Source organism: Acinonyx jubatus, chromosome B3, assembly GCF_027475565.1.
Source record: "Acinonyx jubatus isolate Ajub_Pintada_27869175 chromosome B3, VMU_Ajub_asm_v1.0, whole genome shotgun sequence".
Taxonomy (NCBI): domain Eukaryota; kingdom Metazoa; phylum Chordata; class Mammalia; order Carnivora; family Felidae; genus Acinonyx; species Acinonyx jubatus.
This window is the reverse complement of record NC_069386.1, coordinates 108,561,804-108,573,559: the sequence shown is the minus strand read 5'-3', so window position 1 is coordinate 108,573,559 and position 11,756 is coordinate 108,561,804. Positions and strand designations below refer to the sequence as shown.

General features: G+C 41.2%; 1 protein-coding gene across 2 annotated transcripts; it reads right to left on the bottom strand.

Annotated features, from left to right (window-relative positions):
- Positions 1–1,434: 1,434 nt before the first annotated feature.
- AKAP5 (A-kinase anchoring protein 5) lies at positions 1,435–11,756 on the bottom strand. Of its 2 annotated transcripts, none has more exons than XM_027065911.2 (3): positions 11,123–11,756; positions 9,773–10,991; positions 1,435–7,288 (listed from the first exon to the last, which is right to left on the bottom strand). In XM_027065911.2, exon 3 carries the CDS (start codon positions 7,026–7,028, stop codon positions 5,739–5,741), a length of 1,290 nt encoding a protein of 429 aa, XP_026921712.1. In that variant the 5' UTR covers positions 7,029–7,288; positions 9,773–10,991; positions 11,123–11,756; the 3' UTR covers positions 1,435–5,738. The 2 variants fall into 2 exon arrangements, with proteins under 2 accessions (XP_026921712.1, XP_026921714.1); XM_027065913.2 differs by having other exon boundaries at positions 10,895–10,991.

The following is an 11,756-nucleotide window of genomic DNA, read 5'->3' as shown; positions in this document are numbered from 1 at the left end:
AATGCTTTCACACGATCATGAAGTCAAAAAATCAGGGCACCTGGGTGGCTCAATTGGCCAAGCGTCCAACTCTTGATTGCAGGATCATGAGTTCAAAGCCCCGTGTTGGGCTCCATGTCGGGTGTGAAGCCTACTTAAAAAAAAAAGAAAAAGGCCCTTGGTTGGCCCTCACTGTCCCAATGAAGTAAAAAAATCATTAGTTGAACAACCTAAGTTGGGGACTGTCTGTACTCACTCTCAGAAACTCAACCCCTCATGATCTCAAGCTTCTCGGGGGGGAGGGTGGGGAAAGTAGGAACTCACTCCAGACTTCAGCAGTAATGGTGGGTCTAAAAGACGATTCACAGGATTGTCTGTGAAAACAAGTCTTGCAAAAGGTGGTGTATCTTTCTTTTACAACAGAATTGTGATTTAATAAGAATTTTTAAATCCTCCAGAAATACCCTATATACGGGGTCTGTTCACTAGTAAGACATTTTACTTCGGCACACATTTTGGTTTTAGGACACTATCCACTCCATTTTCTTTTTTAAGTAACCTCTACACCCAACGTGGGACTCAAACTCACAGCCCTGAGATCAAGAGTCACATGCTCTACTGACTGAGCCAGCCAGGCGCCCCAGACACAATCAACTTTAAACTGGTCCCAAGATTTAGAAAAGACAACCTGTAATAGAAGTCCAATTATTACCATTGTGCTGTGCTTAAGAAAAAACAGGGTTGTCAATGTTAGGGAAATAAAATCAGTGTCTGTAAACACAGAACTTGTGAAACACCCAGCTTTAGCAGCAACATCTGCATAATTTAAGCATTTTCCTATCAAGATTGCTTAATTATTTGGAAAACCATAAAGATTAACAATTATTAGGTTAATATAATGTAGAAAAACAACTAATGAGTATAGCAGGAGATGGTGAAAACAAGTGGACTTTTTTGCCAAATTTATAGATGGCATCAAAGTCAGAAATGCCCTTTAGATGGATAGTTCGCTGATAATTGAATTCAAGTTTGAGGTGTTTGTGTTTCTCTTTGCTGTAGGTGGAATCTTTTTTAAGTTTGTTTGATTGTTTCCATATTTATAGAACACATGAGCAGGGAAGGGTCAGAGAGAGAGAAAATCCCAAGCAGGTTCCACACTATCAGCACGGAGCCTGATACAGGGCTCGAACACATGAACTGTGAGATCATGACCTGAGCTGAAACCAAGAGTCAGACGCTTAACTGCTTAACCAACTGTGAGCCACCAAGGAGCCCCTGCAGGTGAGCTCTTTTGGGCAGATCATTGTAAAATCTGTCCAACGCCCAACTAGCAAAGTAGAACTCTTGGTAATGTTAACTCAATAGTTTTCATCAGTGTGATCTTTATACTTTTAGGAAATAAATATAATATACCACATTTCTCTTAAAAGATTTAGGTAAATAAAATAAACATGAGCCAATATAACATTTATTCTATATTAATAGTCAGTACATATATTAATTCAGGTTAAAACCTTTTTTCTACAGAGTATTTCTTTAATATTAGCATCTGATCCACAGTCCTATAGTACTAATTTTAATGAGAAATACAAAATGGAACTTTTACTTTCATAATAGCTCATCCACTTAACATTTTTACAGACAAAGAACTACTATAAATATGTAACATTATGCAGGCTTTTTTCTGCACCTGTTCACAAATCATAATGAATATAACTGTGTAACTATTTAGAAACTGAATGCTTTCAAACTGTCCCTGTATTTAGATGACCGCCTCCCCACACTGGGCAAATTAACCAGTGTCTCTTTATTCTCCCCTCTATGGCACTCATGGTGCTGCATTGCCTGTGGCTCTTTGCCCTAATCCCTGCCCCAGTTCCTGTGGTTGCTGTTGCCTGGCTTGAGCTCTTGGAGGGCTGGGAGCCCGTCTTCTTCACCAAACAGTGTTGGGCATATGTTATACCCAACACATGTTGAACCAAACTGAATTTAATCAGGACATCTAAATTTCATGGAGCTTCCTTCTGTTTAATTTTTGTAACTAAATAAGGATTGCAAGAACTTTTTTTCAAAAGTGTATCATAAAATGTACTATTGATTGAATTCTGCATAATAAGAAACTTTATGTTACAGGATGAAACATCATAGGAATTTGAACCTAAAGAACCTGAAACCATAAATGAGGTCTTAAAAAAATTTTTTTTTCAGAAATGGCAGGCAGAAAAGTCAACCCCTGATGTATTGAGTATCAGATGAGATTAGAAAGACTTTACATATCTGAATAAAGTTGAGATTAAAAGGATCTTTCCAAACAATGGGGTTCTAAAGCCTAACAATTATTTTAAAAATTCTGCTGGAAACCCCCCACCCCCACAAATGAACTCATAACTATAAAAAATAAGGCAACTTGAAGTTAAACATTTATGAAGTTAACTCTGGATTGCATGCAAAAGCCAGATTTGACTGGTGCCCTCCCATGACTAATGGCCTTTAGCAGTAAGGCTTTTCACAGATACTCGTGAAATAAGATAATCTCTCAGAAATAAATCAGAGTTTCTTAGACTCCACTAAATAGTAGACCAATTAAGATCATCACAAACTTCGTGCTGTCAAATGCCTTGAAATTGCCTTGAAAGAAAATTATGCAGACAGCTTTTCTGAAGAACTCCATTTGTGCCACATGCTTATTATTCTTTGAGGTGGAGGAGGAGGCAGGGAACATAATTTCTGTTTGAAAGTTCTTTTGTTTTCTGCTACCTTCACTTAGATATTACCCAGTACTATTTTTATACCCTATAAAGTACTTTGAGAAAATGTTAAGTGAATAGTGCTAGAGAAAATAGAAGAGGGTTTTCATATTCACTGGGTTGTAAAGCGAACTGAATAATACTGGACTCTTAGAAGGGGGAAGATAATGTGCCGAAAAAATTAATAAGCATCCAATAAACCAACCCACCTTGTAAAATCCTAAACTCAAACACAAACTGAATCCCAACTAATTAATAAGTGTTCATTAAAAGCAGCATTTATACCACAGCATATTTAAGTGAAAATTAATGTAGTGTCATTGAATTGCCTTTTAAATGATCATTTTAATCATGTCAAATGGATATGAATTGAATAGGAACCTACTTAAATTCATTTAATGTCTCGCATATAAGGTCGAATTGCTTAAAATAAACACTATTGAAATGAAACATATTTTATAAGAGACTTCCAAGTTATGTGACTCCTGCTTATGTCTATAACAATACAGTTTGGATCACCTTAGAATTCCTTTTAATAGGATCTGGCCATGTGGCAGGTATATTTAGATGGAGACCAATTAATTTCTGGATTCCTTTTTCAAACTGGAATCCTACTTATTTAACTCCCCAGATATTCTCAGTAGGAAAGATTAAGGAAAAACCAATTAAGATGAATGCAAGTGGAGTTACACATCTTACCACAGAAACAATCAATTATAATACATTCTAACCAAAAATATATATCAAACCATAGTGGGAAAAAAAAAGGTAGAAACCTAGGACTAGAGAAAGTGCTATTTTAACAAAAATAATAACACATATTTATCTTGTATCTGTTTTTAAAACTCCCAAATAAATATGCCTAAGCCTTCCAAAATATTTTCAATCACTGGTAAGTGCTGTGCTCTGTGCTCATTCATGAGAGATTACTAAAAAGTTTACAATGCAAGTATATTGGCTTGAGCCATTCTGGCAGTAAATGAAGACAGGATTCTTCAAAACAGTTAAGATGCACCAACTTTGATCAGGTTTTTAACAACTGTTCACTTTTAAATATGATCTGATATTTGCTGGTAGCCATCCAAGCCCATTAGCACCACAGAGAGTGAATGAAAAAGAGTAGTTTTAGGGAGAATGACTTAGCAGTCTTTTTTAAATGTTTAAAAATTGTACACTAAAAGAAATTCATTTCTTGGGTCATGTGTTTTGAAAATCCACGCTCACATTGCTAAATTGAAGGATTTTTGTGGGTTTCTGGTCCCAAAGTTATAGGCATGAAGGTAGGAAAGTCTGGGGGGATAATTTTGCACCTCAGGAAAGAATCTTGCTAATAATATCCATTATTTGGTTCAGTTCCAAAGTCAGATTAGGTTTTTCTGCCAGAGGTCTCAAGATGTACTCACAGCAAGAAACAAAGAAGGTTCTATAGATCAAATTAGCACATACTTTCTATACGTAATAATGCTGGAAGTCACCTAGATCATTTACAATCATCCAATGTACACTCTTTTCCCCAAGAATGTACAAATATTCTTTAACAAATACCTTACAACTCAAATGGAGAGCTCTTCATACTTCATCCACTTTCAGAGTAATGCCGCCACTTAGACAGTGGGGGACTCTACAGTTTGAACCTTTACCTGTGAGGTAGGGAAGTGTATTGTAGTATTATGGCCATTTCACACAAGGAAAGATTGAAATGTAATTACTTTTTCAAAAAATATGGTAATTATTAATGAGATCGATGATTTAAATAACCGAATAAAATGCAAATAAGCCCTTATGGTTACATTAAGTTCATTTTTTTCTGTAAGGGATTAGCTGGACTGGAAATACTGATGAAAAAGTTATTTTTCAAAATCCATGTAAAATGTTTGTTACTGGTATCTCGACACAGAGGCACAATGAGAGAATACTGACATTTAAAATACAATGTGCTTTAGCAGTAACTTTTTACTTTTTCTATTCAACTATGTACTTGGCTCCTTCTTGGTCAAGAATGGACAATATTTTCACCAGGTTATTATGATTTCCTAGTACTTTCACTGCCAGGCAGGCTTTGAATTCACGTTCCCTCTTTGAGGAGAGGTTGATGAATACGGGCTCTAGAGAAGCAATCCTGCAAGATGAATCCTATGTTATCTGTGATAATTTGTTACTCGGGCAGTTTGCCTTCCCCTGGATGGAAAACAATGATCTCACTTTTTGTTGCTACTGTTGCTGTTGCTTAGCTTTGCAGGTTTTGTTTTTAAGCTTTTCAGTAGACGACCCCATGCAGAAATGGATTTATACAGGTCTGCTGGAGGCAGAAGATGGAGAGCGAAGATGCCCTGCCTGTTTCTACACCTTTGCACTTGGTAATTATTTGTCTGTCTGAAGTAAATTGTGAATGGCTTGTGTACAGTATTTAAGCAGGACTAGAAAAACACTCATGTTTAATTCAAATATGCACATTCTGCTGAAACTAAGAAAAGGCAATATTTTTTTGAGGTAAGACTACTGCCTATGAGTGTAACAACTATAAATCACACATTGACAAAAATAGCTCACCTTCTTCACCATTTTAAATATAAAAGTGCACTGTGGGGGGGGGGGGGAAGCTTTGAAAATCGAATGTGATGTTAACCTATACACAGGATCGAACTATCAAAGGGAAACCAGGCTTTGTGACATCAGAGAACAGTAAAGAGTTTATGTCATCCCATAAGTGCTCAATTAATACAGCTTCCTTCCCCCAAGTACCCCAATCTCCACATATCATTTTCACACCTCCCTGTATGTCACTGTGCATTGCAATCTGTATGGGCTTCCTCTGATCCAGAAGTGACTACATCTCAGGGGGAGAAAGGGTTTTATAAACGTAATTCTTTAGCACTTCTGGATTGGAACTGTACCTTTAAATTCCACAGATGATAAATCCCTCATTTGTTACTGAAAAAGAAATGCCGCAAGTATGTAAAATAATTCAGCATTAAGCTTTTTTTCTTTTCCTCCCATGATTTGGAAATTAAGTCACTGCAGAAGATTGTTTATTTTATTATCATCAGAGGCCATTTCATTAATCAGCTGTTCTATAGACAACTGAATAGCATTCTTGACAAGAGAAGAAGCCGTTTCTTTTAAGAGTGTTTCGTATTGTTCTGAAGTTCTACCCTCAAAACCACTATCATTAGCAAAAACCCCTATTTGCTCGTTTTCAATTGAAATTAAGAATTGCTTAGGGACATTTTTAGATTTCTTAACATCAAATTCACTGATTTCAGTGTCTGTAATAATAATAGCAATTGGCTCCATTCTTTTGCTTTCTTCTGGTTTTGGTTTCTCTGCAGTGACCTCATTTCCTCTAAGCTCTGATTCCTGGCTCAGTTCAGTATCTTTTGGCTCACTCTCTTCAGCAACAATCTCTCCACTTTCGTGCTGTTTCCAATTTGGTCCACTTTCTAGGATATTGCTTTTGGCTTCTTCCACAATTTGCTGATCTGGGACTGCAGGTGAGGGAGGAACATCAGAAACCAAAGGGGGTTGCTGTTGTGTTTCTGAAGGTTCAAGTGGGCTTGCTTGCTGGGGTTGAACGCTTTGTTTTTCCTCAGTTGTTTCAGTATCTCGTTCAATGACTAGAGTTCCTGTGTGAATGGCAGAATGCCCCGTGTCTAACCCAAGTTCTACTGCAATCACTTTTTCCCCAGGTGCCGTTGTGCTGTGGCTCCCGTTTGGCTCACAGACCTCATCGCCCCCTTTCTGTGAGACAGCTTTACTCACATCCTGGGGCAACTTGGGCGTGGTTGCCTGCTCGTCGGATTGGGTCGGAGCTTCCGTATCCAAACGTTCAGCCTCTCCCTGGACTCTGAGGCTGCAGTCGGAGTCTTCTATAATTTTAGAATGATTACTTCTTTTCTCTCGTTTTGAGAATTTTATGCAGGGAATCTTGAGTCTGGATTTTGCCTTTTTCCTAGAAAGATCAGCATCCTCGGCACTGATTTCAGGTTGCACTTTAGCCTCAAAGGGCTTTTGCTGCTTTGAAGCTTCTGACCTTTTCCTGTGTGTTACAAGACGTTTGATTGACGCCCAGGCCCCCACTGGGGCCTGGGGCTGATCAGAAGCTCCCGCCTCTGGGGGACCCGTTCTTGCTGCACCAGCAGCTTTAGAGCTAGCTTTGGGCTTCATCTCTTTGGCTGCTTTCTTTCTTCTCTTGAAGCAAAGCACTGATGCTTTTTCCTCCTGCCGCTCGTCTTGAGGACTGACTTCTGTTGGTCTCTTCTCATCCTTGCTTTCGACTTGAATTTCAGAAACTGTGGCTTCCATTTTTACATTACACTCGTTCTTTCTCTAGAAAACTATATTCTTTCTTCCTTAGCGGCCTTTATGACCAAAAAGTGGGCAAAAATACCATACTAAATAAAATTTCTTCCAGATGTATTCACTCGTTTTGTCTTACTCCAGTTATTTTAGGTGGCTTCTCCAGTGTACAACTCCTAGTTTCTCTATTACTTGTAATTTCCTCTCTTTAATTTCTTCATGAAAGCCCTTTACGGGATAGATTTTTATTTTATTTAAGGATCAACCTGATGAGAGAAAAGAGAGTGGCATTTTATTTCACCATCAGCCTATTGCTTTCTAGGAAAACAATTTCCTAGATTTCCGTCGAACATATATGATTCTACCAGGCACGTTTCTCACAGAATAACTTACTGAAATAACGGGAGAATTAAAATATCAAAAAGATTTCCATGTGAATCTATTTTCCTCTACTCTCTTTCTTAAAACTTCATCTTGGATTATTTGCAAATCTGATATCAATTCTTTCATTGCGCTGTCTTTATGAATGTTTATGACTCAATTCCAAGTTAACAAAACAAACATTAACAAAACAATGAAAGGCAAGGTGATAAGCAAGCTAGGGTAATTTTTATTACATGCAGTAAAGAATTCTGCAGCTGCAAAGGATCTTAGAGATTTTTCAAGCCCAGCCAGATGAAGAAATCGAGCTCCAGAGTGGGTGGTTAGACTGCTGAAAGCCATACAGTTAGACAAGGTCATGGCCAGAGTTAGAACTGAAGACTTTGCCTCTCCAGTGTTCTTTCCATTCTACCATAAGGTTTCTGTTCTAAAAATGTATGTTCTGTCAGGGAGGTGCTACTTTTCATACATACTTTCAGGAAGTTTAACATCACTGTCATTCACCACTCTTAAATGTAGTTGTATGATTTTGACATTTTTTTCCCTAAGTATCTACTGTTCAAAAGTTTTCCATAATGAGCACATAGCCAAAGGTCAGTAAGAGTGAATGATAATAATCACTAACATTTATTGAGCAGCATCTGTGCCTTAGGAAAGGCTAAGCACGTTTACATACATCTCTAATCTTCCCCACAACTTTACGAAGTGAGTAGGTGCTGGTATCACTATCTGCAGAGGAAGAAACTGAGGCACAGAGTTAAGCAACTTGACCGAGATTCCACAGCTAGTAGGTAATCTTTGGTTGAATCCAAGCTCTGAAAGTGCACAATAGAGTTTTATCAGGAAAATGAATTATTTGGAGATACTAATCTGCACTAGATTCACTAGTCAAAAACGTTTTCATTGCTTAAATTTAACTTATGGTTATTTAACCATAACACAGCCCATGAACTCATAATTGAACCAAGACTAGACTGGGTTCGTGTTATTTTAAAATCAAGCTTCTGAAATTCCTTATATTTTGTTTTCTTGGTTCTGGAACTAATTAAGGAGCCAAAGATAATCGCTAAGCTATGTGATTGGCAAACTGATTGGTTACATATAAATATAAAATTAATCCACAGAATAGCATGACCAACGAACAAAGATGTGAGGGGATGATCTCAACAAAAGTTGTACCAATTTTTGTTGATCGAAGTCCTAAAATAAGCAAGGGGACTCTTTCCTTGTACTATTTTTATGTAAATCCTTCAGCGTTGTAGGTTTATTTGGGCAGCTCTTGATTCTATGAACCACAAGAGGAACTGGAACTCTGCAAATCAGTTTATGATCTACGTATTCCCTTAGGTTGGAGTTCCATACTCGATGCCCCTGATGGAAGGACAAGATCATCCCAGAACAGCGCGGGAACTAAAATATGAACATTGTAGGTGTCCCTCCTCATATGATGCTTCCATACGCTCCAGAATCACAGCTGATTATAGCTCTCTCTTTAAGTTCTTCTGTCTCGCAGTTCTCAGCACCTGAGTGTTTACCAGCCAGAGAATGCATAACTAATAGAAATATTGAAATTAGACCATGTTTAAGACTGTAGGATTTGAAATTGCCCTGGATTGCCCAAAGGCAACTGCCTGAGAAGCTCACTTGAATGGATATCGCAGTAGAAATAAATTCCCCAAAAACCTAACCGAAATGGGGAAAATACAATCTGAAGACCTTAAAACTTTGAAGAGTGTTGTTAGTCTGCAGATGATTCCTCCCTAGCCAGCAGGGTACTCTTACCGCCACAGCAATCTTAAAGTCCCTGTTGTCTTTTCCTGACGGAGTCTCAGGTCTAACGCCCCTTTCCCCCTTGAGCAGAGAAACCCGGAGGAAAAGAGCGAGCCCCTGCGAGGAAAGCTGCGAAATCTCTCCCAGGGCCGGATGCGGACCACCAAGATGCCTCCGGAGGAAGGCGGCTCGTTCGGCTGGACGCGCCTGGTGGCAGGTGCTGGAGCGCACGATAAAGAACTCAAAAAGGAAAGTGCCGGGGGCGTGGAACAGATAGCCCAGCTTCAGGCTGTCTGCACAAACAGAATGGCCAGGGGCCCCAAATCACATTCCTCTCAAATGAGGGTAAGGAAGGGTAAGAGCGGTCCCCGCAACCCCTGCTGCCAGGACGAGCTGTAACGCGGAGAGGGCGGGTGGGCACAGCTGACCAGGGTGGCCGCTGGCTGGAGATGCGGGCGGACTGACGACCCTCCCGGTTCTTATCCCGACCACCTCGGGGGCCCCGGTTGTGGGCGCCCACCCCGCCGCGCGGGCGGCCAGAGGACCTGACCCTGGCCCAGACCCCCTTCCCTGCCACTCCCTCGCCGTCCCTCACTTACCGAGGGTGCGGGGGTCCCCGGCGACCCTGCTGCCGAGGTCAGGGGGCGGCTCGCGGGGCCGGGCGCCCAGGAGGCCGGGAAGCCTCGGTCGTACCCGCACTGAACAACCCTCTGCAGTGGGACCGCAACCCGCGGCGCCCCCTCCCCAGAGAGGGGGGAGCGACAGCCTGCGGCTCCAATGCGCGCCGGGAGGGCGGGCGGGCGGGCGCGGGGCGGGGCCAGGGCGGGCGGGGGCGGGGGCGCGGCGTGCGAGACGCTCCCCCCCGCCGCGTGGGAGCGCACCCGGCGCTTCGAGCTCCCGCGCGAGTTCCCGCCGCGCGACCCCGTCCGGCCCGGGGCGGGGGACCACCCGCAGATGGGGTGGGGACAGGGGGAGTGAGCCCCGCACCTCCTAAGATGCAAAGTAGCAAAATCTGGCTTTAAATTATGGGCGCTGCCATCGAAGCCCCCTCGACACACCAAATATTTAAAGACACAGCAGATACATTTTGAAAGGATTCAAAACTGTGCACGGTGAGAGCTCGTTTGGAGAGAAAATTACGTATATGAATTGAGACAAAAAAAAAAAACCCAACAGAACAAAACACACACACACACACACACACACACACACACACACACACACACACACCAGCTATCCTAGGAGTGGCTTTGGGTGCAACGGTGTTATTATGGTTCATTGCCAAACGGACTCTGAGGCCCAAGACCTAGACAGACCCTAATCTCCCTAGTCTAGGGGGCCAGGTGGAGGTGATACAATCTGTGTGCGGAGGAGGTCAGGGCACAGGAACCCGGCCCCATCCATCTTTTATACCTTACGTATTTACAATGTCTGCTTAATCTTGTCCCTCTCGATTAAGCGGGAGTGGGGATCAGGAGATTGCTTTCCTCACGATTCCAGTCCCAATCAGAGCAAAGGGCACAGGCAACATCTACCCTCCTTCCTGACTGGATGGCTAGGTTGTGTATTTTTATACGTTTTCTGGGTCTTTGTCTAAATCGGTTACTAGCGTAGTGAAACCGCAAGCATTTATTTGTACACTTAGCGCATCGGTTTCATTAACCAATGAGGTGATGCTGTGAGGGCTTAGGTGTGAGGGCTTCAGGATTACCAGTACCTACCCGGGCATTCCTGGGAGTTCCAGCAGTGAGGTCCTCCCGGGGTTACAGTTCTGGGCTCCTCAGGGGCCCTCCCCGGGACACCGTCCAGATGAAGAACCTGTTCAGGCGGAGCAAAGAATTACCAAACAGCGCTTGTACTTACTACCTCCATTCTTTGACAGGATTCTGATCTTCACGGAAATAAATCTGGTATCTGCTTTTGGATGTTTTTCCAGAAATACGTTTTACCTTTGTGAGATTCTGTAGCTGTCACTGAGACTTAAGAAAGAAACATGAGGACCCAACAGCAAAGCCGAATCTAAGTTGTCGGGGTCTTAAACTTACAGGTAAAGTTAGAGATGAAAGCTGTAAAACAGGAAAATCCATTAGCATCTACTTTAGTGGTAATTAAGAATTCAGTTTATCTTTGTGCAGACAGCCACACCAGCCTGTGAAAATGCCGTTTATATTCCCAGATGGGTTGTTAACCTTGCTGACACTTTTGATCTTTAAACAAGCCAAAAGAAATCCATAGCACTCATAAACAACTGAGATGCTATTACTCATTGAGATCCAAATTTCCCCAAATCTACTAGACATAGGCATTTACAACAATTTCAGGCAAAAATAAGATGAGCTTATCCAGATGAAGACAGGTAGGAGAGCTGTCTTATTAGGCAGGAGTTGGAAATAAAATAAGGGACAGGTTAAAAACAACAAAATCCACTTTAATGACTTGTAGATCTTTTATCACTTACTTTTCTTGAAAAAAAAAAGACTAGTGGAAGGGAACTGGTAAAAGGTTGAAGTAAATTGATTTTGTATTTGAAGGGAAGATTTCTTTAAGGTATATTTCAAATAACTCATCCCCAACCTGTACCAC